Source organism: Diceros bicornis, chromosome 18 (genome assembly GCF_020826845.1).
Source record: "Diceros bicornis minor isolate mBicDic1 chromosome 18, mDicBic1.mat.cur, whole genome shotgun sequence".
Classification (NCBI taxonomy): Eukaryota; Metazoa; Chordata; class Mammalia; order Perissodactyla; family Rhinocerotidae; genus Diceros; species Diceros bicornis.
The window spans coordinates 56,118,816-56,143,223 of record NC_080757.1 but is presented as its reverse complement, the minus strand read 5'-3'; the positions used below and the strand labels follow the sequence as shown (position 1 = coordinate 56,143,223).

The 24,408-nt window shown below is 51.5% G+C and overlaps 2 protein-coding genes across 9 annotated transcripts in view; both read right to left on the bottom strand.

Annotated features, from left to right (window-relative positions):
- The window catches only part of ITGB4 (integrin subunit beta 4), a 30,910-nt gene extending 29,936 nt beyond the window's left edge, over nucleotides 1-974 (bottom strand). For 3 of the 7 annotated variants that reach the window (XM_058561638.1, XM_058561639.1, XM_058561635.1), the window contains exon 1: nucleotides 524-973. The gene's annotated coding sequence lies outside the window, so the exon portion shown is untranslated. Of the gene's footprint in view, nucleotides 1-523 lie in introns of all 7 variants that reach the window. The other 4 variants (XM_058561634.1, XM_058561637.1, XM_058561640.1 and 1 more) reach the window with 3 other exon arrangements.
- A 9,557-nt stretch (nucleotides 975-10,531) lies between these two features.
- The window catches only part of SAP30BP (SAP30 binding protein), a 36,306-nt gene continuing 22,429 nt past the window's right edge, over nucleotides 10,532-24,408 (bottom strand). The window contains exons 5-11 of one of the 2 annotated variants that reach the window (XM_058561631.1): nucleotides 19,273-19,361; nucleotides 16,311-16,402; nucleotides 15,412-15,472; nucleotides 14,884-14,935; nucleotides 13,875-13,933; nucleotides 12,566-12,650; nucleotides 10,532-12,255 (exon numbers count right to left, since the gene is read on the bottom strand). In XM_058561631.1, coding sequence (XP_058417614.1) covers nucleotides 12,074-12,255; nucleotides 12,566-12,650; nucleotides 13,875-13,933; nucleotides 14,884-14,935; nucleotides 15,412-15,472; nucleotides 16,311-16,402; nucleotides 19,273-19,361 — 620 coding nt within the window. In that variant the 3' untranslated portion in view covers nucleotides 10,532-12,073. The other variant, XM_058561632.1, reaches the window with a different exon arrangement.

Below are 24,408 nucleotides of genomic sequence, written 5' to 3'. Positions count from 1 at the left end.
CTAGGTGGCTGCTTCCCCCACCTTCTTTGCAAACTTCGGAGGGGCCTAGCCCAGTAGGCCTGCCAGCCACTGCCCAGCCTCTGCCCTCTTCTTCCGCACACCCACCCAAGCCCAGGCCTCTCTCCTGCTGCCTTCCTCTAGCCCAGAGGTCTGATGGCCAAGAGACTTCCCCAAGCTCCCCTGCCCCTCTGCCCCCAGCTACCCCCTGGGTGCACTCTAGCAGGTTGGGCACCTGCCCTGGGCAGCACAGGCAGAGCGGGCCAGGGCCTGCCAGCCTTCAGTGAGGCGAAGAGCCGAGGAAACAAAAGCCACTCGGCCCTCCCGACCGGCTCCCCTGCGCGGCTGCCCAGGCTGGGTGGGCACCCACTTTCTCCTCCTCATCTCCGAGGTCCCAGAATGGGCGCCCAGCCCTGGCGGCCCGGGGCACTGGAGGGGCGAGCAGGGTGTGGCCCGGCAACCCCGAGCGCTCTTCCGCCCTGCGCCCGTGCCCCTGGCGCCTGCCGCGGTCGGAGGCTGGACCTACCTTGGGCGGACTTGCGCCCTCCCTGCGCTGGGCTCCGCTCGGCGACTCCGGCTGCAGGCGCGCGCGGGCGAGCCGGGACTGTCCGGAGGGCGGGCTGCAGGGAGGGCGGCGGCGGGCGGCAGGAGGGGGCCGCTTTATGGGGCGGGCGGCAGGTAGGAAGGAGGCACTGGTGAGTCAGGCCGGCCGCATTCCTGAGCGCGGCGCGCACCTGTCGGGGCAGGAGCCGGGGCGCTGCCGCCGTCGCCGGGACCGCCCCCCGGAAAAGGCTGCGGCTCCCGCGGCGCCCAGCCCCGCGCCCCGACCGACGGCTGCTGGGGCAGGGGAGGAGCCATCCCCCTCTCTCTCCAGTCCAGCCCCGGGCGCGGCGTCTCCCCACCCCTCCGGGCTCCAGACTCGGGTGCTGGGCTGTCTCGGGCTGGGGGTGGCCTCTTAGCCCCCTGCCCGGACCGCCGCCCTCCCTCCTCCAGACCCCGAGCGGCGAGCCGCCGCACTTCCCCGATGGCAATCGACTGCACACGCCACCACCCTGCTTCCTGTGCTGGCGCGAGGGATGGGCCCAGGGATTGCCTCAGGCCAGGTCTGCCATTCCCTGGGTCCTCTCAGCCTCCCCCACACGTGTGTCCAGAGGGAGATCCGAGCAAGCACTCGTTCCTTGAGTGTCCTCAGGCAAACTACTTAAACCTCCTTCAAATGTGAATAATACCCATCAGGAGACCAGCACCGACCTGGCATGGAGCAAGCACTCGAATTGTTACAGTTGTTCTTGACAAGCTGGTTCACACACATGAGCCCTCGTCTTCAGCATGCCATCTCTCAAGTGCCACTGGTTAACCTGTGTTCCAGGGGGAGCCTCTCAAGTTGCTCCATGACCCCGACGTGGTCTATTTCTCTAGCCCCACCTGCCAACAAAGGCAGACAATACCCTGTTGCTGGCAGCCCCCCTGCCCAAACCATGCAGCTTCAAGCCGCCATACTTCTGCACCAGGCTGGTCCCTGTGCTTGGGCTCCCTGCCACCAGCCAGCTTGCTTTATCCTTCCTATCCTTGAAGGTACTGTGCTGACGTCACATGCTCCAGAGAACCTCAGTGACTTCCCTGTTCCCTGGGTTGGGTTATGTGTCCCCATAGCCCTGGGACATGGCTCTTCCATGGCATTTGCACATTAGTTTAAAATGATCTGTTTAGGGGTCTCTCTTCCCCATTCGACTGTGAACCCTGAGGATGGACGCTCTCTAGCACTTTTTATTTATTTATTTATGTATTTATTGAGGAAGATCAGCCCTGAGCTAAGATCCATGCCAACCCTCCTCTTTTTGCTGAGGAAGACTTGCCCTGGGCTAACATCTGTGCCCATCTTCCTCCACTTTATGTAGGACGCCGCCACAGCATGGCCTGACAAGCGGTGCGTCAGTGCGCGCCCGGGATCCGAACCCCGGCCACCAGCAGCTGAGTGCACACACTTAACCGCTACACCACGGGGCCGGCCCTGTCTAGCACATCTTTTTATCCTCAGCACCTAGCACAGTGCCTGGCAGATAGCAGGTGCTCAATAAAAGTGTGGTGGATTTTCACATAGCCTCCCTGAGGTGCAGTGCTCTCATCTGTACTCAGACTTGTGTGCTGCCAACTCTCAGAGTGATCCTGGGAGCAGCTGGGACTGGATATGGAAGTGCCGTGGACACATGAGTGCTCACTGCAACTGTGCGAGGCACAGTCGCCACTTACCACCTTGCCCAGTTGTCTGAGAGTTGCTCTGCACAGTCCAGGGCTCAGAGAGGCTGACTCCTGGATTTGGGAGCATGGTGGCAGGAGCCCCAGTTTGGTTGAGGCACTCAGGTCAGAGCATACCAGGTAGCACAAGTGCCCTGTGGACCTCAGCTACGCCAGCAGGTGCCCAGTCCACCCCTGGAAATTGGAGCTCAGAGAGCAGCCTGCCAGCACCACCCATTAGAGGGCTGCGGTGGGCCATACGCACTCTACTGTGAGTGAGGGGCTGAGGCACCCTCCTAGAGAAGGAGACCCAGGCCTAGAGGCAGCAATGCCACAGACTCCACCAGGCTCAGCAGCCCATTCCTCTCCTCATTGCCAGACCCTTCTAAAAATGCCTGGGGGGGGGTGCTGGAGCCCTGTAGCAGCTGAGAGGTGAGACATCTACTCTGGGGAGGCCCTAAGAAGACAATCCAAGAAACAATCAGGTTTCTTGGAGTCTGCAGTTTCATTACCTGGAGCTTACGTGTGGACTTCAGGGGAGTCCATAGACCATCTGAGATCATGTGCAAAACTGGAAGTGTATCTGATATAGGAATATAGATTTGCTGGGAAGAGGATCCTTAGCTTATACTGTATTCTCAAATAGGTTACTGGCCCCGAAAGGGTTAAGGATCATTGTACTGCATAGTATTTTTGTAAAAATAAAACAAAACCCCACTGTCTTGTTCTGCAGCCTTAGAGCCAGAGTGAGGCTGGCATATAGGGGGACTTCCCTCTCTAGGCCCTGCCAGAGAGATGAGGCCCTTTGAATGGAATGGAGAAGCTCATGAACCTCGGACTGCTGCTCCCCTGCACTCATCACGTGGCCTCCAGTAGGCCAGCTTTGTTCACTCATTAGTTCAATTGCTTATTCATTTTACAAGCATTTAAGGAGCTCCTGTGCTAGGTGCTGGGGATACCCAGAGGAGTGGGACACACCTCCTGCTCGCATCACGGAGCTCATAGTTTAAACCACTCCTAAGTGGGCTGCATATTCGCCAGGCATGTGCCAGATGATCCACTACAGACAATGTATGTCACTTATTGGTAGAATGGTACGTTTCTATAAATAAGTTAAACGGTAAATAGAGGGGCCGGCCCGGTGGCACAGTGGTTAAGTTCGCGCTTTCCGCTTTGGTGGCCTGGGGTTCGCCAGTTCAAATCCTGGGTGTGGACCTACTCACCGCTCATCAAGCTGTGCTGAAGTAGCGTCCCACATAGAAGAGTTACAACTCTACAGCTAGGTACTGGGGCTTTGGGCAAAAAAAAAAATAATGATTAAAAAATAATAAAAAAAAAATAAGGTAAACAGAGAGACAGGGGATGTGTGATCAAAACAGTTTGGTGACTAGTCTTGAGACCCAGTGTCAACCACTCCCTCCAACTGAGGGAAAGGCCTCTCGGGTGGACAGTCTCTAGGCCTAGTCTCTCCCCAGGGCCAGAGGGTTGCTCAATAGACTGCCTCTTAAGTTATGATTTTTTCCCCCAACTTTTTATTTTGAATATTTTCAAACATATAAAAAAGTTGAAAGAAGACTACAAAAATCACCCACATTTTTACCACCTGGACCCAAGAGCATACATTTTGCCACATTTGCTTTATTTATGTATATGTTATGTATTTATATGTCTTTTTATTTGGATATAAGTTGAATATACCATGACATTTCATCCCTCAACACTCCAGGCATGCATCTCCAAGAACAGTCCCCCACATAACCACAATAACTTGATCACACCTAAGAAAAGAACAAGAATGTCCTAATATCTATGATTCAGTCCATATGAACATTTCTTAGTTGTCCCCAAAATGTCTGTTATAACTGTTTCCTCTTGAATTCCAGTCCAATCCATGTCACCCATTACATTTGATTGTTGTATCTCTTTCTTACTCTAAAACAGTCTCCCCACACCCACAGTGACCTTTTAAAGAGATAGGCCAGTTGACCTGCAGAATGTCCCACTGTCTGGATTTGTCTGATTGATTCCTCATGGTATCATTGGACTTTGTTTTTTTTTGCTGAGGAAGATTGTCCCTGAGCTAACATCTGTGCTGATCTTCCTCTATTTTGTATGTGGGTTGCGGCTGCAGCATGGCTGATGAGTGGTGTAGGTCCACGCCCAGGATCAGAACCTGCGAACCCAGGCCACTGAAGCGGAGCGTGCTGAACTTAACCACTACGCCATGGTGCCAGCCTCTGGACTTGTGTTTTTAGCCTCCTGGAAGTTAGGTCTGAAAGTCTGGTTAGATTCAGGTTAGACATTTTTGGCAATGATGGTCATAGGTGGTGCAGTGTATTTTATTGGTGGCACCCGCTGTCAGCTGTCTCACTGTTAGTGATGATTAAGGAAGTGATCACCATCTCCATCGTAAAAATATGTTTTCCACTTTGTGATTAAGAAGTAATCCAGAGGGGAGGCTGGTGCTTTGTCACCCTGCCCATTTCCTAACAACCTTTCATTGAAGTTTTAGCATCTATTGTTGATCCTTGCCTGAATCAGTTTTTCTTTCTTTTTTTATTTTTTATTTTTTTTTAATTTTTTTAAAGATTTTATTTATTTACTTCCCCCCCCCAAAGCCCCAGTAGATAGTTGTATGTCATAGCTGCACATCCTTCTAGTTGCTGTATGTGGGACACGGCCTCAGCATGACCGGAGAAGCGGTGCGTCAGTGTGCGCCAGGGATCCGAACCCGGGCCGCCAGCAGCGGAGCGCGCGCACTTAACTGCTAAGACATGGGGCCGGCCCCAGTTTTTCTTTCTTTTTTTTTTTGTGAGGAAGACTAGCCCTGAGCTAACATCCAATGCCAATCCACCTCTTTTTTTGCTGAGGAAGACGGGCCCTGGGCTAACATCTGTGCCTGTCTTCCTCTACTTTATATGGGACGCGGCCACAGCATGGCTTGACAAGCGGTGTGTCAGTGCATGCCCAGGATCCGAACCTGGGAACCCCGGGTTGCCGCAGCGGAGCACGTGTTCTTAACCACTTGCGCCACCGCAGTTTTTCTTTTAAGGTTGAAATATGGTGATTTTCCATTTCTATATTTAATAGAAGATAACTTTTTTTTTTTTTTTGGCGAGGAAGATTAGCCCTGAGCTAACATCTGTTGCCAATCCTCTTCTTTTTGCTGAGGAAGATTGGCCCTGGGCTAACATCCATGCCCGTCTTCTTCTACTTTGTATGTGGCATGCCTGCCACAGCATGGCTCAATAAGCAGTGGGTAGGTCTGCGCCCGGGACCTGAACCCATGAACCCTGGGCTGCTGAAGTGGAGCGCATGAACTTAACCACTACACCACCAGGCTGGCCCCAAAGGTATCCTTCTGATTAAAAAAAAAATAGAGGTTCCCTTCACCAACAGCGGATGAACTACGTTCCTCCAAAACTCCAGGGTCAGTGCTTCTTTTCTTTTTGAGCTATAGACACTTTAAGATTACTACTATTATTACAAAGCAACCCAAAAGATTTTTTAAAAAATTGTAGTAAAAACATATAACATAAAAATTACCATCTTGGGGCTGGCCCTGTGGCGTAGTGGTTAAGTGCGTGTGCTCTGCTGCTGGTGGCCCGGGTTTGGATCCCGGGCATGCACCGACGCACCGCTTGTCAAGCCATGCTGTGGTGGCATCCCATATAAAGTCGAGGAAGATGGGCATGGGTGTTAGCCCAGGGCCAGTCTTCCTCAGCAAAAAGAGGAGGATTGGCATGGGTGTTAGCTCAGCGCTGATCTTCCTCACAAAACAAAACAAAACAAAACAAAACAAAAATTACCATCTTAATCATTTTTAAGTGTGAAGTATAGTGTTATACTATAGTATCAATAGTGTTAAGTATATTTACATTGTTGGGCAACAGATCTTCAGAACTTTTTCATCCTGCAAACTGCAATGCTATACCCGTTAAACAGTCCCCCATTTCCCCCTCTCCCAGCCCCTGGTTAACTACCGTTCCATTTTTTTGTGTCTATGAATTTGACTACTCTATTTTTATTTATTTATTTTTTTGGTGAGGAAGATTGGCCCTGAGCTAACACCTGTTGCCAATCCTCCTCTTTTTGCTTGAGGAAGATTGTCCCTGAGCTAACATTCATGCCAATATTCCTCTATTTTGTATATGGGACGCCACCACAGCATGGCTTGATGAGTGGTGTGTAGGTCCATGCCTGGGATCCGAACCTGTGAACCCTGGGGCTGCTGAAGCAGAGCACGCAAACTTAACCACTATGCCACCGGACTGGCCCCTGAATTTGACTACTTTAGATACCTCATGTAAGTGGAATCATACAGTATATGTCCTTTTGTGATTGGCTTATTTCACTTAGCATAATGTCCTCAAGGTTCATCTATAATGTAGCATGTGACAGGATCTCCTTTTTTAAGGCTGAATAATGTTCCACTGTATGCACATACCACATTTCGTTTATCCGTTCATCTGTCAATAGACATTGGGCTGCTTCCACCTCTTGGCTATTGTGAATAATGCTGCTATGAATATGGGTGTGCAGATATATCTTCGAGACCCTGATTTCAATTCTTTTGGATATATACCCAAAAGTGGGATTGATGGATCACGTGGTAGTCCTACTTTTAATTTTTTGAGGACCACCGTACTGTTTTCCATAGCAGCTGCACAATTCTATAATCCCATCAACAGCATACAAGGGTTAATTCTTTTCTTTTAACTATCAATTTTAAGTAAAGAGTTGATGTATTCAACTCTAATGGTGGCAAATACGTTTTTTCCTTTCTTTTTTCAAATACTGTGCATGAATGGATTTTAACTTATTCAATAGTTTACAATTGTGATGTGATATAATAAGAAATATATATTTAGTCTTTGTCCATGTTTATAATTGTGACATTGTGATATAATAATAAATATATATTTGGTTTTTGTGCATGGTTCCTTGACCAGCTCTGGAGTGATAAAGGTGAAAGGAGCATCTTTTGTTATTCATAACAACCGCTTTCAACCACACCAGTTTATGTTAATGAGGTGACTTTTGGGAAGCCACTAAGGATGGGGGCGCTGGTTGTCAGGGGAACCAACCACATGATTAGAGAGTTGGAACTTTCAGTCTCAACACTGCCCTACCCCCACCCCACCCCACTACCCTCTGGGGAGGGGGATGGGCTGGAGATTGAGTTTTATCACCAGTGACCAATGACTTAATCCATTATGCCTGGTAATGAAGCCGCCATAAAAATCCTAACTGAAGTGGGGTCAGAGAGCTTCCAGGTTGCTGAACACATGGAATGCTGGGAGGTTGACATGCCCAGAGAGGGCCCCTGACCCCATACTTTGCCCTATGCATCTCCTCCATCGGGCTGTTCTTGAGTTGTATCCTTTTATAAGAAGACTGTAATCCAGTAAGTAAACTGTTTTCCTGAGTTCTGTGAGCCATTTTAGCAAATTATTGAGCCTGAGAAGGGGGTCATGGGGACCTCCAATTTATAGCCAGTTGGTCAGAAAGACCAGAGGCCCGGACTTGCAATTGGCGCCTGAGTGGGGGGCAGTCTTGTGGGACTGAGCCCTTAACCTACAGGATCCTCACTAACTCCAGGCAGTTGGTGTCAGAATTGCATGCTGTGGAAAGCCCACACATTTGGTGTCAGAAGCGTTTTGTGGGTGTTGTGAGCAGTAGAGTACAGGAAACAAGGGAGTGTTTCCTTTTTGACAATAATTGCAGTCATTCTTTCTGAATGTTCAAATTTAATGTGGCCAGTGGGAGCTCCCTTCAAACTAGCTCCTTTGACCTTTGAAACACTCCTCTTAGTCTTCCCTGCTTTCTGGAACAAACTGCCCCAGTCTCACTTAGATTTCAGGATCAGCCATTCCTCCAAGGAGCCCAGGTTCCTTTTAGTAGGGAATGGTATTAGAGATCAAGATCTGGGCGCTTTGTGTGCTCAGTGCTCCTGGGGGCCGTTGCTTCTGGGTCCTTTCAATGGACATAGGTAGGACATTTTTTTTTTTGGATCATGAGTTCATATTGATATTTCCAATTCAAATTTAACATGAGAGATTTTTCTTAATTTCTTTGATTTCATTCTTGTATCTCTTTCCTATTCTTTTTTGTGGTGTATTTCTTCCCTTTCTTACACAAATGGAAGCATACTATATGCACTGTTCTGCACCTTGCCATTTTCATTTTCTCTCTCCTGAAGATCACTCCAAATCTGTCCATGAAGATCCTCCTCATTCTTTTTTTTTTAAAGATTTTATTTATTCATTTTTTTCCCCCCAAAGCCCCAGCAGACAGTTGTATGTCATAGGTTCACATCCTTCTAGTTGCTGTACGTGGGACTTGGCCTCGGGTTGGTCGGAGAAGTGGTGCCTTGGGGCGTGCCCGGGATCTGAACCCGGGCCGCCAGCATCAGAGCGCGCGCACCTAACCGCTAAGCCACGGAGCCGGCCCTCCTCATTCTTTTTTATGGCTCAACATTCCTTTAAAAAAAATTTTTTTTTATTACAGAGATTTTAAACATATACAAGATCAGAGAGGACAATGAACCCTCCTGTACCCATCACTGAGCCTCAACACTTGCCAGTGCATGGCCCATCCATAACAGGATGTCGTGAGGGTGGGGTATGGGCTGTTGGGGAGCTTTCAGTCCAGTGACCATGGGGGCAGGGACCACCTCTCCTTCCATCCCTCCATCTCTTATCTCATGCCAGGCACTTGGGGCACAGCGTTGTTGACCATTTTGTCTCCACTCAAAAGGAGAACTGGGAGGTGAGTGGTCCCAGCCCAGCAGCGCATAGACAGAGGTTTCAAGGCAGTGGTATTATGAGAAGGGCAAGAGAGTGTGGGAGCACTGGGAAAGGAGCAATTAGCACCCAGGGGAGTCAGGAAGGCATTATGAAAATCTGAGCTGCATCTTGAAGGTGTCACATTTGCCAAGGTTGGGGGTGGTAAAGGGCAACAGTGAAAACGATGGGAGCAGCTAGAGTAGGGTGTGTGAGCGGGGCAGTAGCAGGAGGGGTGTTGAGAATGCTGGTGGCCTTGCATACTGAGCTGAAGTCTAAACTCTCTCTGTGGACAGTGGGAGATCATGTGATGTGCAAGAGCTGGGGTGTAGGAAGATGCTGCCCGGATTGAGCTTGGATGGGAGTGGGAAACTGAGACAACATGCAGATGAGGCCAGAGCAATCTGCCACAAGAAGGATGAGGACCCAAACTGAGCAGTTATAATGCCCATGGAGGAGGGGATTCTGAAGTGACCCGTCAGATGTGGGGACAGCACAGGATTCCCTGATGGGATTCCCTGTGGGCCCTGGATGGACCATGATGTCATCACCCATGATTAGAACTATAGGCGGAGGGTAGGGGATGTGCGATGGGAGTAGAGTTCAGTTTGGACAGACTGAGTTCCCTTTGTGAACAGGGACAAACCAGTCAGAACGGACCGTGGGGGGCCGGCCCCGTGGCTTAGCGGTTAAGTGTGCACGCTCCGCTACTGGCGGCCCGGGTTTGGATCCCGGGTGCCCACCGACGCACTGCTTGTCTGGCCATGCTGAGGCCGCGTCCCACATACAGCAACTAGAAGGATGTGCAACTATGACATACAGCTATCTACTGGGGCTTTGGGGAGAAGGGGGGGAAAAAAAAAAAAAGAAAGGACCGTGGGTCCTGGTGCCTGGGACATCTAGTCTCCACAGAAAAAACTGGTAATTCGCCCCTGAGGCACCCTCAGCAGGACTAAGGTGGGCAGGCACTAATCCTGTTTTACAGAAGAGTAAACTAAAGTTTGGAAGGATTCAAGACCTTGACCCAACTCACAGGCTTCTAAGTGGAACAGCACTGCTGCTGAGGCTGCTCAACTCACAGGGGGAGTGGTCATTACTGCTCCACCTGGACAGCTCATGGCAGGGCTAGGGGGCCCACAGGACAGCAAAGGGCCATGACCTTAGCCAATTTTACCAGTTCCAGAGTTTGCTTCTCTCCTCGGTCTAAATCAAGAAGGAATTGGGGCCGGCCCAGTGGCTTAGCGGTTAAGTGCACGCGCTCCGCTGCTGGCGGCCCAGGTTCGGATCCTGGGCGTGCACCGACGCACCGCTTCTCCGGCCATGCTGAGGCCGCGTCCCACATACAGCAACTAGAAGGATGTGCAGCTATGACATACAACTATCTGCTGGGGCTTTGGGGGAAAAAATAAATAAAATCTTTAAAAAAAAAAAAAAGAAGGAATTGGACTGGCCAACATTAAAGTACTTTACAGTTTATAAAGCTTTTGCATAAATATTTTCATTGATTCCTCACAACCAACTTAAGAAGCTTTATTACTGTGATTTGACAGAGAACGCTTACAGAGGTAAGGGCCCAAGACACACACAACTAAAACACAACTTGTTTTAAACTGGGATCCAGAGCAGAGATGCCGAGTCTATGTTTGCTAGTGTTCCCCACTGTCCCACACTGCCTTCTACACAACCTCCACAGTGCCCTTGTGCTAAGGAGACAGGCCCCTATTGGAGGATGCAGGGCAGGAAGCCCCTTCAGAGACCCTCTTGGGACTAAGGGGGCAGCAGCTCCTCTCTCCAGGGTTGCAAAGTCCCATCAAAGGAGGGAAGGGTGAGACTCAACCTCCAGTAGCGCCCGAGTCTGTGTGTTGGGGGGAGGGGACAAGTGTGACTTGATTTTTATTTTAGGGATGGCAGGGGCATGTTCATCATACTCCTCTAGTCATGCAACAGTATTTTTTAGGACCACCTTCCTAAACCTCCCCCCACCCCAAGAAAACAACACAGCTCTTCACAGCCTGGCTTCCTTCTCCGACACGCAGCCTTCCGCTGGAGTGGAGCTGCCAGAGAGCAGGAAAGACAAATGGGTTCCCTGCGGACTCGAGGGCTGGCAGCGGTGGCTGGGAAATCTGTTCTGGCCCCAAGAGGAGCCCAGCGGCCATGAGTGCTGCCCAGGGGCTGCTGTGGGGCAGAGATAACATGCACAGGAAGGGTGGGGTGGCAGGATCCTCCCAGGAGCTGGGCTTTCCCATCAACAATAAGCTGCTGCCCAGCCAGGGCAGGAGGTGATTCATCTCCCCCACCACGTGGAGCCTGCTGGCTGCGCTCGCCAGGCACCGAGGCACCACGGCTGCCTTGGCCCGGTGCCGATGCCTTCCCTCCCTGTGCAGGTTGGGGATCAACCCCAGCCTTTCTGGTAACTGGCTTGACTTCTAAAGCCTAAGTGGGTCCAAGAAGTGGTCCGGGGAGGGCTCAACTGCCCCCAGGGGAGCAGAGGCCTTGGCTCTTGTTAGCACTGGCTGGGTTTCAGGATCAGAGTAGCAGAGAGTGGGAACCTGGAGTCTCACTCACTCTCTGGACACCCGCCTGCCCACGCCAAGAGGCATACACTGGGAATGACCATGGCAACTTGTTGGCCACCCCCTCTGACTAGTGCCACATGCTTTGGTCACCCCATTATCAACCCTGAGGTAATAATCCAAACCGAGAGGATGGACAGGGCACTTCAGCTTCACATTTGCCTGAAAACAGACTGTAGGAGAGGCCAGTGCATCCGAGATGCCAAGATGTAAGAATACGGCACTTTTAATAGGGCAACAGAGCCCAGGTGGTGTGTGGACATGTCCACAGGCCCCACTCCTCTGTGGCAATGTCCTTCTCCTGGCTGGAATGCCACACAGAGGCTCCTCTCAGGGCGGCATCTGGGAAGCAGGTCGCAGTCCTGAAATACACAAAGTGGCACCTCCCAGGGGGCATCAGTCACTGGGCTGCACCGTCTTGGAGCGGCTCCTCCCCTCCAGGGAAAGGAGAATGTCCAAGCCACCCCAAGCCACTCCCTCGGGTCACTGCTTGGCCTTCTTCACAATGGTGCCCACGGCAGAGATAACAGTGGTCTTGGAGCCACTGGCACTCGTGGTCACTGTGACAACAGCTGGCAGGGTTGCTGTGGTGGTGAGAATGGTAGGCTGGGCTATCGTTGTCACCGGGATGGCCGAGTCCCACTTGCTCTTTCTCTTTTGGGCATCTGGGAATAAGGCAAGAGAGATCAGGACCAAGACAAAACAAAAAGGGACACTCCCTTTTCCAACAGGCCAGCAGTCAGAGCTTAGGGAATAGAAACTGAAGGGGCCCCAGCCACAGAAAGCCAAGGGGCAGCCAGTGAACCAGGGACCCCACCCTGGGCTCCAAAGCTGCCTCCCAAACCCTGGGCTGAGAAAAAAGCATGGCCAGGCCAGGCTCAGGCGCAGATGCCCATGGTGTCTGTTCCCCAAAACAAGGCAGGGAAACCCTCCTCCATCTGCGGTGTGGCCAGAAGCAGACAAGCTGCCTTCTACCTGCAACAGCTGTGCTGGCTGTGGTGGTGGTGGTGGCCGTGGCATTGGTCGTGGTGCCTTTCTTGGTGCCCGTCACAAACTCAATCTGGAGGGGGAGAGGGAAGAGAGTAAGACCCGTGCAAACTGTTTATCCACATCCTTTGGCCAGCCGTCTGCTCCCAGGGGACAGGAGTTTGGCACCATACAAAGGAGGCATTGAGAATCAGCTCTGCTGTGACTGCCTGGGGGAGGGAGAGGTGTCGGAGAGGCGCCTGAAGGGGATTTTTACTATTCTGAAGAGAATTTCCCAAATAGAATTCCCCCCCACATCACCAGGTTTCTGCACACGCCCGGGCACCCCCTGCCCGCCGCCCCACCTCACATGCCCAGGCCCTCCTCCTCCTCACACCCCGGACAAGGCGGTGCCCGCCCGCACAGGGGAAGGACAGCTCCGGTCCCCAGGCGCTGCAGACACGTCCCCGCAATAAGCCTGGGGTTTGGAAGGGGGAGGGAAAGAGAGAGAAAGGAAATTCAATCAAGGGTTAAGTATGAGAAACCCTTATCACCCCCTAAGACCAGCTCCCAGAGGGCTGCCAAGCCCCCCCAGGCCCTCTGCCTAGGGGGTGAGGGGGTGCCCTGGAGGCCACAGCTGCTGCAGGAGGGTCAGGCCAAACCAAAAGTGGGAGGAGCTGGTGTCCTGAGGCCTGGCTTTCTCTCTCGGAGACTCTGGTCATAAAGGGCACAGTATCCAGAAGACATTTGGTCTCACAGCTAAATTTCTGTTCCCTGAAGAACCCAGACCACACTGCCTGGGAAGAAGTAGTGCTCAGGGTCCTAAAATCAGGGGTCACCTGGCCATCAGACACAGGACCTACAGAGAAGCACTGAGGTAGGCTGCCAAGGTCAGCTCTGGAGGCCAAGAAAGGCGCAGACCAAAGTGCTCTCAGAAGGAAATACTTGCTCCATCCAGCCCAGGAGGACGCCAATGACCCCAAAGAGAGAAAGCCATCAGGGTTCTGCAGCTGTAAGGGGAGCGGAGGAAGTGTATAATGCAGCAACTGTAAGTCCCCAAAAAACCAAACGGAAGCAACCAGAAAGCATCTCCAAGCTGAGTTACAGAGGCTGGAACTTGCAGGCCAGCAAGGCCTGTTCAGTCCACAAGGCACATCTATGGCTGTTCAGAGCATCATCAGGCAATGAACCCAGGGGGTCGCGGGAGGGGATGGGCAGGTGGGGGAGAGCAGCCTGGAAGCCCTCTGGGCTTAGCCAGCAGGACCCACGCACACCAAACACCTGCCCTTTTCATCCAGGACATTTGTCCATCACTTACTTTGGTTCGCTCCTTTTTGGCCTTTTCCAATTTGTCCATTTCAATCTTCTGGGCTTTGGCTATAAAGACAAGAGAAGCTCTTACAAAAGCAGCCCTGAACAGCTCGCACATGAGGAGACACTTTAGGCCGAGGGACCTAGTCCAGCACTCACTGCCTCCCCTGAGTTCTTGTTCAACGTACTATAGTAGACCACGGGTCTGGATAGGCTCAGTGTCCTTCTGAAATGGGCAAAATGAAGTGCCAGCCCTGGGCCAGCGTAAAGCAGGGGCTTCAACCTCAAAGGTCCAGGGGCGGGGGCTGCGCATCCCCTGTGTGGAGGGGTCAGCTGCTCCTGAGCTCCAGCTGACAGCTGCCACGTGGGAATGCAGGCCCAGTGTGGAACACCTTCCCACTGACCAAGAGAAGCTAGAATTATGGATTTTTAGGTAAAATGTTAGCAACTAATTCAAATTAAAGCAAGACAAAACTTGTATGGGCTAAACAAAACACCTACAGGCCAGATATGGTCCATGGACTGCTGGTTTGAGACCTGTCATTTGAGGGCTTGGACCCTTTGAAATTCATCTCAGTTCTCCCTAATGGGCCTCTTGAGAAAATGCTGCACTCTTGCTGGCCTCAGAAAATGATGTCCCCCTGCTGGGGACACTCTTGTCTATCCCTGCTTGGCTAGCCTCTACGCACCTTCAAACCTCAGCTCGTACACGGTTTCCTCAGCAAGGCTGTCCCATCCCCTCGCCTGGTTAGGGGGCCCTGCTTGCACCCCCATCATCACAACACTAATCATTGCTGGAATTACTCCTTCAGTCCTCTGTCTTCTTCGTTGGATCATAAGCCTCATAAGTCAGAGATGGGGTTTGTCTCATTCAAGACTGTATACCCAGCTCCTCAGACATGGCCTGACATAGAGGAGACTCTGAAGTATGTGTTGCCTGATGACTGACTGGATGGACAGACAGATGGATAGATGGATGGATGGGTGGGTAGGTGGATGGATGGATGGCTACCTACCTAATGCCTCATAGTAGGAGTCCTCGGACCAGCCATGGGGGTCAAACATATCCTGAAAAGGAAAAGGTTAAGGCTACAGTCAGTAATGGCCATAGGATGACAAATGACTTAGAAACCCAAGTCCCTTCGCCATGAGTCTTTCCATAGATCTTCCTGGCCTGGAGTCCCCGCGCTTTCAAGGGCACAGGGGATCAGCTGTTATCCTTGGTCTCCAGCCAAGGGGGTGGCCAATTCCTTCTTAGGAATATGACAGCAGTGATGTGTTTGTCCACGGGCTGTTGTACAGCAGCACGAGGCCCCACTCAGACCCTAACTGGTCAGGGGCCCAGGGCCAGGTCTGTTGCTGCAATCTCTTTACTGGACTATTTCAGAGCGACAGGAGCTCAAACAAGAGAGATGGGGACTGCGCTCTTCAGCCACCAGTGTTGCTACACGGATTCTTCTGTGGCTCCAGGCTGAATCTGGTGGAGTGAGCACAGGGCCCTCGGTATCCTCTCTCCCCCCTCAGCCTTTGCGTGTAGGACATACCTTTGGGTAGTTGGTGCCAAGCTCATCAATTGCACAGAACTGGATCAGCTTCTCATAGATGCTGAAAGAAGAATACCACAAGGCACTGAGCAGGCCCTCGTCCCATGGCCCTGAGCCGCACCAGATTTCAAGAGATGAGAACCAGCCAGCTCTTGGGCTCAGACAAAACCTTTAAACCCAGCTGAATTGTTCTAAGCAAGCTTCCTGATGGGAGGGGAAATGTCTACTGGCCTGACATTAAGAGTCAATTCTCGCCCTCTACCCTCCCAGACTCGAGAGAGACCGTCAGCCAGCAGCCAGGATGACTATGATATCGGGGTGAGGGCTGTGTGTTTTTTGATCTTACTGGGACATCTGACCTTTAGTTTGCATGGCTGGGTTGGGGCTAGTGGTTCAGGCCCACATAAGGGCCAGGGCAGGTCCCTGCTGTCACCACACCAGACTCTCTCCCAGGTGTGTCACTTGCTCAGGCACTGGACAGCGTAAGACCCAGACACAGCTCTGTTCATAAAACCTCTCACCTACACGCAGAATCAATGACTTTTTAAGAGATAGAAGAACCCAGAGTAATCATCTAGGCCAATCCTCTCTGTGTACAGACGAGGAAACAGAGGCCTCGTGAGGTCGTGTGCTTTAGGAGCAGAGCAGGGACAGGAGCCCAGCCCGGCCTCCCCGTTCCAGTCCAGGTCTCTCGGCTTCCACCCTACATACTGGTTTATGTGTTCTGTCTGGATCTTCAACAGGAAACCTCCAGCTGGGTTAAACGGTCTGGGTGACAGCCCCTTTGGGCCCAGGCGGGGTCTTAGCTGGGCCTCTCTCTGCTACCTACATGGGGGCATCCTGGTCCCCAGTCTAACATCAATGACTCAACTGACCCTGCAGATTCACGGGAAACTCACCTGGGGTTCCGAAATTCTTTCTTCCTTTGGATAATATAGTTCATATCCATTCCCTCCTTTATCTTCCGCTCATAAAGCTTCTGGATCTTGTCCTACGGAAGAGAAACAGAAGAGCACTTGTGACACCACCCCATCCCCTCACAATCCCATCTGTGGCCACGTGTGCTGTGTGGACATACGAACACAGGAGATCCACAGAGCCATGCACAGCCCTGCTCCAGCCATACTGTCTTTCTCTACCTAGCCTTCGACCAGCGCTGAGCACAAGTAACATAAATGGAGACCAGTGTGTTTTCGTTTTGCTTTCTCTTGACTCCCTCTGGATGGCTAGTAGAGTGAGTAGTAAAAAGGTCAAGGCAGAGAAGCCACAGAGAAGACAAAGAATGAATCCCCAGCTGGGTAATCAGCTCCTGAATCATCCGAAGAGGAATTTCAGGCATTAGAGTTGATGGGCAGGGGATGAACACTGGTTCTAAATTTTAATATGGGGTTAACTCTGCAGCGGGAGATCTGGGAAGGCTATGCCCTTTCGGAGGAAGGCAAGAGTAGAGTTTTTGGATTTGGTCTCACAAACTTCCTAGAGAGTCCTTTGTGGGGAGGCTCACAGATGGTCGGTTTCTGCCACTTTATCAAGAAGCACTGTCAGGAGTCAAGAGCTCATCTCTCTTCAAAACTAACCTCCCCTTCCCCCGGCCCCTGCTCTGGCTTTCGATGAGAAACAGGAGAACCACCTGGCAGGGATCCAGACCAGTGCCACAAGGCCCATGGAGACGATGCCCGCAACAGATGGCATCGGCACCGCCCAGTGTGTGAGAAGGCCCCAGAAACCCAAGTCTCAGAGCAGAGCCACTTCTGAGGAAGAGCAGTCCTACCCAGAAAGCTGGTGCCGGCCCAGGTCAAGGTCTCTTTGCAGCCTCCCCCACTAGATAAATATACAGACTCTCCAGAAGGAAAACATTTGGGGCACTCTTCACCTGCAAGAGGAGGTGGGCAGGGCTGGAGGTCCCGTGTGATGCCCTTTGGGAACATCAGGAGAGGTGATACACTCCCTCTGTCAGAAGGCCGAATCCTTCTGCTGAGACTGGCCAGAGGAAGCACTGAATTGCACAGAAAGGTTTGTAATACACTTACCAGGGAGGAGAGAAGCCAAGAGAGACAAACCTCAACGTTATCTCTTCAAGGGCAACAGAGGGAGGCCTTATACAAAAGGCTCGGCCAGGGCCAGCCCCGTGGCGTAGTGGTTAAGTGCACACGTTCCGCTGCTGGTGGCCCGGGTTCAGATCCTGGGCTTGCACCGATGCACCGCTTGTCAGGCCATGCTGTGGTGGGGTCCCATATAAAGTGGAGGAAGATGGGCACAGATGTTAGCCCAGGGCCACTCTTCCTCAGCAAAAAAAGAGGAGGATTGGCATGGATGTTAGCTCAAGGCTGATCTTCCTCACACACACACAAAAAAAACCACACAAAAAACAAACAAAAGAAACCAAAAGGCTCGGCCAATCAAGGCAGACCTATACCTTACAGATGACTTCTGTGTCTCCTGGGCCACCAGATGGGTTCTCCCATCTCAGGTGAACTAAAATCTTTGCTCAGTGTCATGATTTCTACCTCTAAGAGGATCTAAAAAGGAGAAATCTGAACTTGAAGGCTGAGCCAGCTGGCTGTCTCTACCTGGCAGATTACAGGACTGTCCTTACAGGCTGTGGCCTGTTGCCTGGCGTGGAGCTGACGCTATGCTGGGGGGGTGGCAGGAGTGGAAGGGTGGCTAGGTGGGTAGACGACTCAGCAAAGGGAGGAGACTTCCAGGAAAGGAGGAGAATCTGCGCTGTGCCCTGGTCCTGACTCTGGCCCCCACCCAGCCTGCTGCATTCCATAGCCCCAGGTCCCATTAGTCATCCATCCGTTAGGGTGGTGCCATGGGCTTGCAGTGTAGCCAGAGGCACCAGCAGAAGCTACAGGATCAAAGGTAGAGCAAGTGGACCAGGTGCCACTAATGGGCAGCCTTGGGTGTCTGCCCTATTGTTCATCACAAGGTCCTACTCACAGGGGAACCCGCAGAGTGTCCATACAAGGAGAAACAATCACACAGGCTGAAAAGGAGGTGCAAACCCCAGCTGCTCCCAAGGGAGTAACTGCACTATATGCTCCATCTCCTTGAGACTTCAAAATCTCAGGTCAGGTCTGTATGAGATTTTGTCAGGCAAGAAGCTGGTGAACTGGCATTTTAGGAACAGGAGGATAGGCATTTTATGCATATAAATGCCTGTGTTTTTACATTTCTATAATTTATTTTACATTTTGATGGTCCCTCAGTTTCTTTCTTTCTTTCTTTTTTTTGTGAGGAAGGTCAGCCCTGAGCTAACACCCATGCCAATCCTCCTCTTTTTGCTGAGGAAGACCGGCTCTGAGCTAACATCTATTGCCAATCCTCCTCCTTTTTTTTCCCCCACAAAGCCCCAGTAGATAGCTGTACGTCATAGTTGCACATCCCTCTAGTTGCTGTATGTGGGACGCGGCCTCAGCATGGCCAGAGAAGCGGTGCATAGGTGCGCGCCCGGGATCCAAACCCGGGCCGCCTGTAGCGGAGCGCGCACACTTAACTGCTAAGCCACGGGGCCAGCCCCGGTCCCTCAGTTTCTTAGCAAAGTTCCTTCTCAGATGTTCCAATTGGCTCAGCTGGGTTGCACAGAAAAGGTATGTTATTTTCTCTGCCTAGGCTTAGGGCCTCATTGAGGGCAAGTGAGGGGGTCCCAGCTAGAGCAGCACCAGCTGGTATGGCAGAGGGTGGCAGAGGGCACAGGGCGAACTCCTGAGAGTGGGCTAAGGGAGGTAACCAGGACTGCAGGCTCCTTCCCAGCTGGGCTGTTTCTTTTACAGAAGCCTCTTAAAGTCAGACCAAACCAGACACCTGACCCACGCTGCCTCATGCACATGGGCCTCAGCAGCCGAGCTCTGTGCTTACTTGTAGGTGATTTGAACATCGGCCAGGGGGTTCAGGCGGGATCTTGATTTCATCAGGTGACATGTTCCGGACTCTTTCAGAAAAGGAGGCTGTTGAGAGAACAGAGAGAAAAATTCCATGTGTGTGGGGGTGTCACAATAGGGGACAGACAAGGACAATAATTAAAAAAAAAAAGCACATATAATGTTTTCAGGGAAGGAGGGATAAATGCTATGAAACAGTAAAACAGGGTGTTCAGAGCAGCCTCTCTGAGAGGGTATCATCTGAGTTGAGATCAAATGACCAGAAGGAGCCAGTGTGTGCCAACTCAGGGGAAGAGAAGTTCAGGCAGAGGGTACAAGTATAAAGAACATGTGCTACCACGTCACAGCAGTTAACTTTTTTTTTTTTGGTGAGGAAGATTGGCCCTGAGCTAGCATCTGTGCCCATCTTCCTCTATTTTTGTACATGGGACGCCGTCACAGCATGGCTTGATGAGCGGTGCGTAGGTCTGCGCCCCGGATCTGCGCTTGCGAACCCCAGACCGCCGAAGCGGAGCGCGCAAACTTAACAACTATGCCACTGGGCCGGCACCCGACAGTAGTTAACTTCTAAAGAAAGGGGATACCCAGGGGTGTGCTGGAAAATGTTTAACAATCAGCTGGCAGTGGGAGGTGGGGAGGAGAAGAGCCATGACTACAGCATCTGCCAGTTTTGGTGGTGTAAACTCCTGCCATGGCCAATTTCAAGCTACCAATGTGAAGTCACTGAACCCAGGACTGGGAAGAGATGTGCACCATTGGCTCACAATGTGAGCCAGCTCCAGCCCTCCACTGGCTGTGTCCCTAAAACACCATCCCAGGATTCTGGAAATTCAGAGTTGCTTGGTGCCATCTTTCTCACTTCAGGCTATTCTATCCAAGCGAGAGGAGAAACCAGGTTCGGGGTTCTCTAGGCTTTGAGACTCAAGGCATTCAAAACCGCCTTGTGCATACTGTATATGACATTTAAAATATTACCTGTTGGTTATTAGCTTAGAGTCTTTATAAAATAAACCAATCAACCCTCCTCGGGAACAAAAGCTCTGATTCCGATGTGAAGAACCACAAATCCCTCAGAGATCTGCCTACCCGAGTTTCTCTCTCTTTCTCCACTCCCTTCCCTTCAGCCTCTGGCCACCCTGGCCACTGCTGAGTCGTGCTCTGGATCACTTAGATAATGCACTGTTTGTTGTAAGGTTCTGTCTGTACTCTTTAAAACATTCTCTCATGAAAAGGACCATACAATGAGCAAACAGTAGGCAGAACGGGGTGGGGCAGGATGAAGGGAAGAATGAAGAAACCAGCACCAATAACACCCAGCAAGTACTCGCTGGGTGCCCACTATGTGCCAGGCCCCAGGCGAGACTATTGCTTAGCTCAGAGTGGCTGCCCTGCCTAGGGATGGCCTAGCACCGCCCCCCTTTCTCCTCTCCCAAGGCTGGGTTAATATTTTCTTAGCAGATAAGGTGCTTTGATCTCCGCTGAGAGCTTCACTGTTACTGTAAAGAACTCAGTGCTGAGCAGGGCTGACGATACGGCTCCCCGGGCTTCACCAGTCTCAGCTGCTGCCATACAAGCCCGCCCGCACACACTGCAAACACTGAGGCTGGGGCCCAAGCCCACAGCAGAGTCTCAGAACACGGCCACATATGCCAGTTCTCACTGTTGTCAGTGAATTCTCACTGGACATGCCCCAAGAACAGAGCACTAGACCTGCCATTTTGGGTGATGGCAAGAGGACAGAGACTGGGTGATATACCCTGCTGTGGACCTGAGACCCCACTGCAGCCCAGGGGCAGTTTCCACCAGGGGCTATGTGCTTCTCTTTTTCTAGCACCTTCTGTCTCCTGACTCCTGAAGCAAGGGTGACACCCAGATCTGGCTGGAGTTCAAGTCATGGCCTGACTTCCTCCTTCCTCCCAGCTCTGGGAGGGGCAAGGGTTCTAAGCCCAAGGCTCCTGTAGGCTGCAGAGGCCAGCTGAGAGCGGAATTAGCTGGGGTTGAGATGGTCCTCGTATTTCAGGAGCATCAGCAACAAAAGCAAAGAGGGCCTGGGCAGGCTTCGGGTACACGGCAAAGAGGGTTAAGCTCTTCCCTGGAGTGGAGTGTATGTGTGCACGTGACAGAGAGACAAAGAATGCCCGTTGGCATTTGCCAGGAAAGCCTTTTGGAAAAACAGGGTGTGACACTGTTGCCATAGCAACCCAACCACACTGGGGCTCAAATGGTATATAGTAGGACGGGGAAGGGAGAGCTCCTCCCGAGCTCCCGGGTTAGGAACAAGAGAATTCCTAGGAAGCAACTGGTAAATGAAAGGATACATTCAGGAAACTAGAGAAAAGTTTGTCTCATAGATTTCAGAAGCAATCTTTCAGCGATTCTCTCTTTCCTAAGTCCCAGAACAAATTTAAAGTAGAAGACACCAGACCCACATACATGGCTATTTGAGCAGCTACAGAGCCTCAAAGCATTTTCCCAGGAAATACATTGAGAAATGCGTCCAGGCACTTGGGGGTAGCCTGTGTCTGTGGCTGCTCCCGGGTCTGCTGCAGATGTTCTAGGAGGGCAGCCACACTCAGGATCTGAGAAGCCTGCCGTCGGGTGACTCACCCCTCGTGAACACCCAAGTCAGAAAACCGATGGTATCCATAGCTGCCAGGTACGAATGGGAGCTGGAGCAGCTAGTCAGCTGGGCTTTGTAATGGCGGGGAATGAAGGAATGCCTGGGGGTACTGTGGGGCTGTAAGTAAGGAGGCAGTGGAGTGTCTCTAGCTCACTACAGACATGAGGAACCCAACTGGACTACTACGCACAGCCATGGGTCCAGGCACGTCTGTGGGGCAGCAGTGGGGCACCTGGAGGGGACGGACAGGGTGTGCACGCTCAGCTCTGTCAAGCAGCTACAGTGCTGGAGAGAGCTCTGAGTCAGCTTCTCTGCTCTCATTGGCTCCATTAAGCCTGAGGCTGTCTACATGTATGAAAATGCCTCCCACACCAGGGGAGCAACCTGAGAGTGCCCAACCAGAGGTATTAATAAAAGGAGCTGAGTTTAGGCAGAGGGGCTGACAACCACAGCCCTGTGAGTGGAAGCCACTCCATACAGCTAAACTATTACCTCCTCAGTGAGAAATGGTAAGAGTAACGAAGACTGCGGCTTAAAGATCTATCTGTGCCCTCCGTGGGGGAATGGATAAAGAAATTGTAGTGTAACCCTAGAATGAAATAATACTTAGCAATAAAAAGAAGAAACTATGGATATGCTCAACAACATGGATGGATCTCAAAAACATCATCATAGATGAAAGAAGCCAAATAACAATAAAAAAGGACTATGATTCCATTTGATTTGGTGGCTCTCAACTGGGGGCAATTCTATCCCCCCCAGGAGACACTGGCAACATCTAGAAACATTTTTCATTGTCACATCTGGCAGGGGGTGGGGTGGACACTACTGGCGTCCAGTGGGCAGAGACCAAGGATGCTGCTAAATTACTGTACAATGCACAGGCCAGGCCCCCACAACAAAGAATTATCCAGCCCAAAATGCCAACAGGGCCGAGGTTGAGAAATCTTTATTTATATGAAATTCTAAAAAAGGAAAAACTATAGTGAAGAAGACAGATCACTGCTTGCCTGAGGCTGAGGGAGGAAACTGCAAGGGGAGGGGTACAAGGGAACATTTTAGAGTGATGGAAATGTTATATACCATGACTGCGGTGGGAGCGAACCCAACTAGATATATCTGTCAAAACTCATCAAATGGCATACTTAAAATTGGTGAATCTTGGGGCCAGCCCAGTGGCATAGTGGTTAAGTTTACGTGCTCTGCTTCGGCGGCCTGGGCACAGACCTACACACCGCTCATCAAGCCGTGCTGTGGCGGCCTCCCACATACAAAACAGAGGAAGGTGGACACAGATGTTAGCTCAGGGACCATCTTCCTCAAGCAAAAAGAGGAAGACTGGCAACAGATGTTAGCTCAGGGCCAGTCTTCCTCAAAAAAATAAATAAATTAATTAATTTTAAAAAAACTGGTGAATCTCATTCTATCTAAGTTATACCTCAATAAAGCTATTTTCAAAAAGTGGTGAAGACAGAAAAAGTGAAAACTGGTTGCAGAAGAAGTCAGGGCTGCAATGGCTGATGCCCACACAGATGCCCCGCTTGCTGAGCACTGCTAGCAAGAGTGGAGGGCACTGCTATATGGGGCTCCTGGGCAGGCTGCCCTCTGACCACTCGACCCCAAACCCACCCCCAGTTTCTTGGTAATGGACAGCAGGGATGGAAGGGGCGGGGAGGGGAGAGAAGGCAGAAGCTCCAGTCCACGCCTGGCCCATGGATAACCCACTCTGGGGAGGCCACAGGCTTCCTGGCAAGAGCATGCTCTCCTTCCTCCCCCCATAAAGCCAATAGGCGTGCTCCTACAGCACCATTTTCTCAAGAGCAAATGCTAAGGTTTTAGGAAAACTCTTATTTTTATAAGATTTGAAAGATGCACACTCCATTCATCAGAAAACTTAGGGATAAAGGCAGAATCCAGCCCAGAGAAGTCTGGGCTGCTGAGTGGTCACGTTCCTACCCAATCCCTCCTCAGACGACAAGTATAATGAACAGTTTTCAGTTCTTTTAGTTAGGAAAACCAGAATGGGTCCCCACCTCCCATCCCCAGTGAAAGGATCCTATCCACAAAAAGGAAGGATTGGAGGGGCTGCAGGAAGCTGTGTTTCCAGGCTGAGTCCTGGGCTCCCCAGGGTCGGAGTAACTGAGCTGCAGAGGCTCCATTTGGAAGCACAGGAGCCGGCTCTGCGGGCCGCCTGCAAAGCAGGAACCCAGCTTGGTGAAGATTAATGGGGCAGGCCAGGAGAGATGGTCACAGTTGCCACAGAGAGGGAGGGTCAGCCCGTGTGAGGTTTTGCCAGGCTTTGGGAGAGCTGTTACAAAGTCCATGGCCAAACTGAAGGAGTTGAGGGACTTTCTAAAGGACTAAGAGGCTGGGTAACACAGGACTGGGATGACAGGTGTGCCATTTTACAGAAACGTAACTGCCCTGCCACAAAGTCACAAAAGGTCCCAGACTCCAGGGCTGTGAGGCATGTTTCCTCCCGGGGACAGAGCA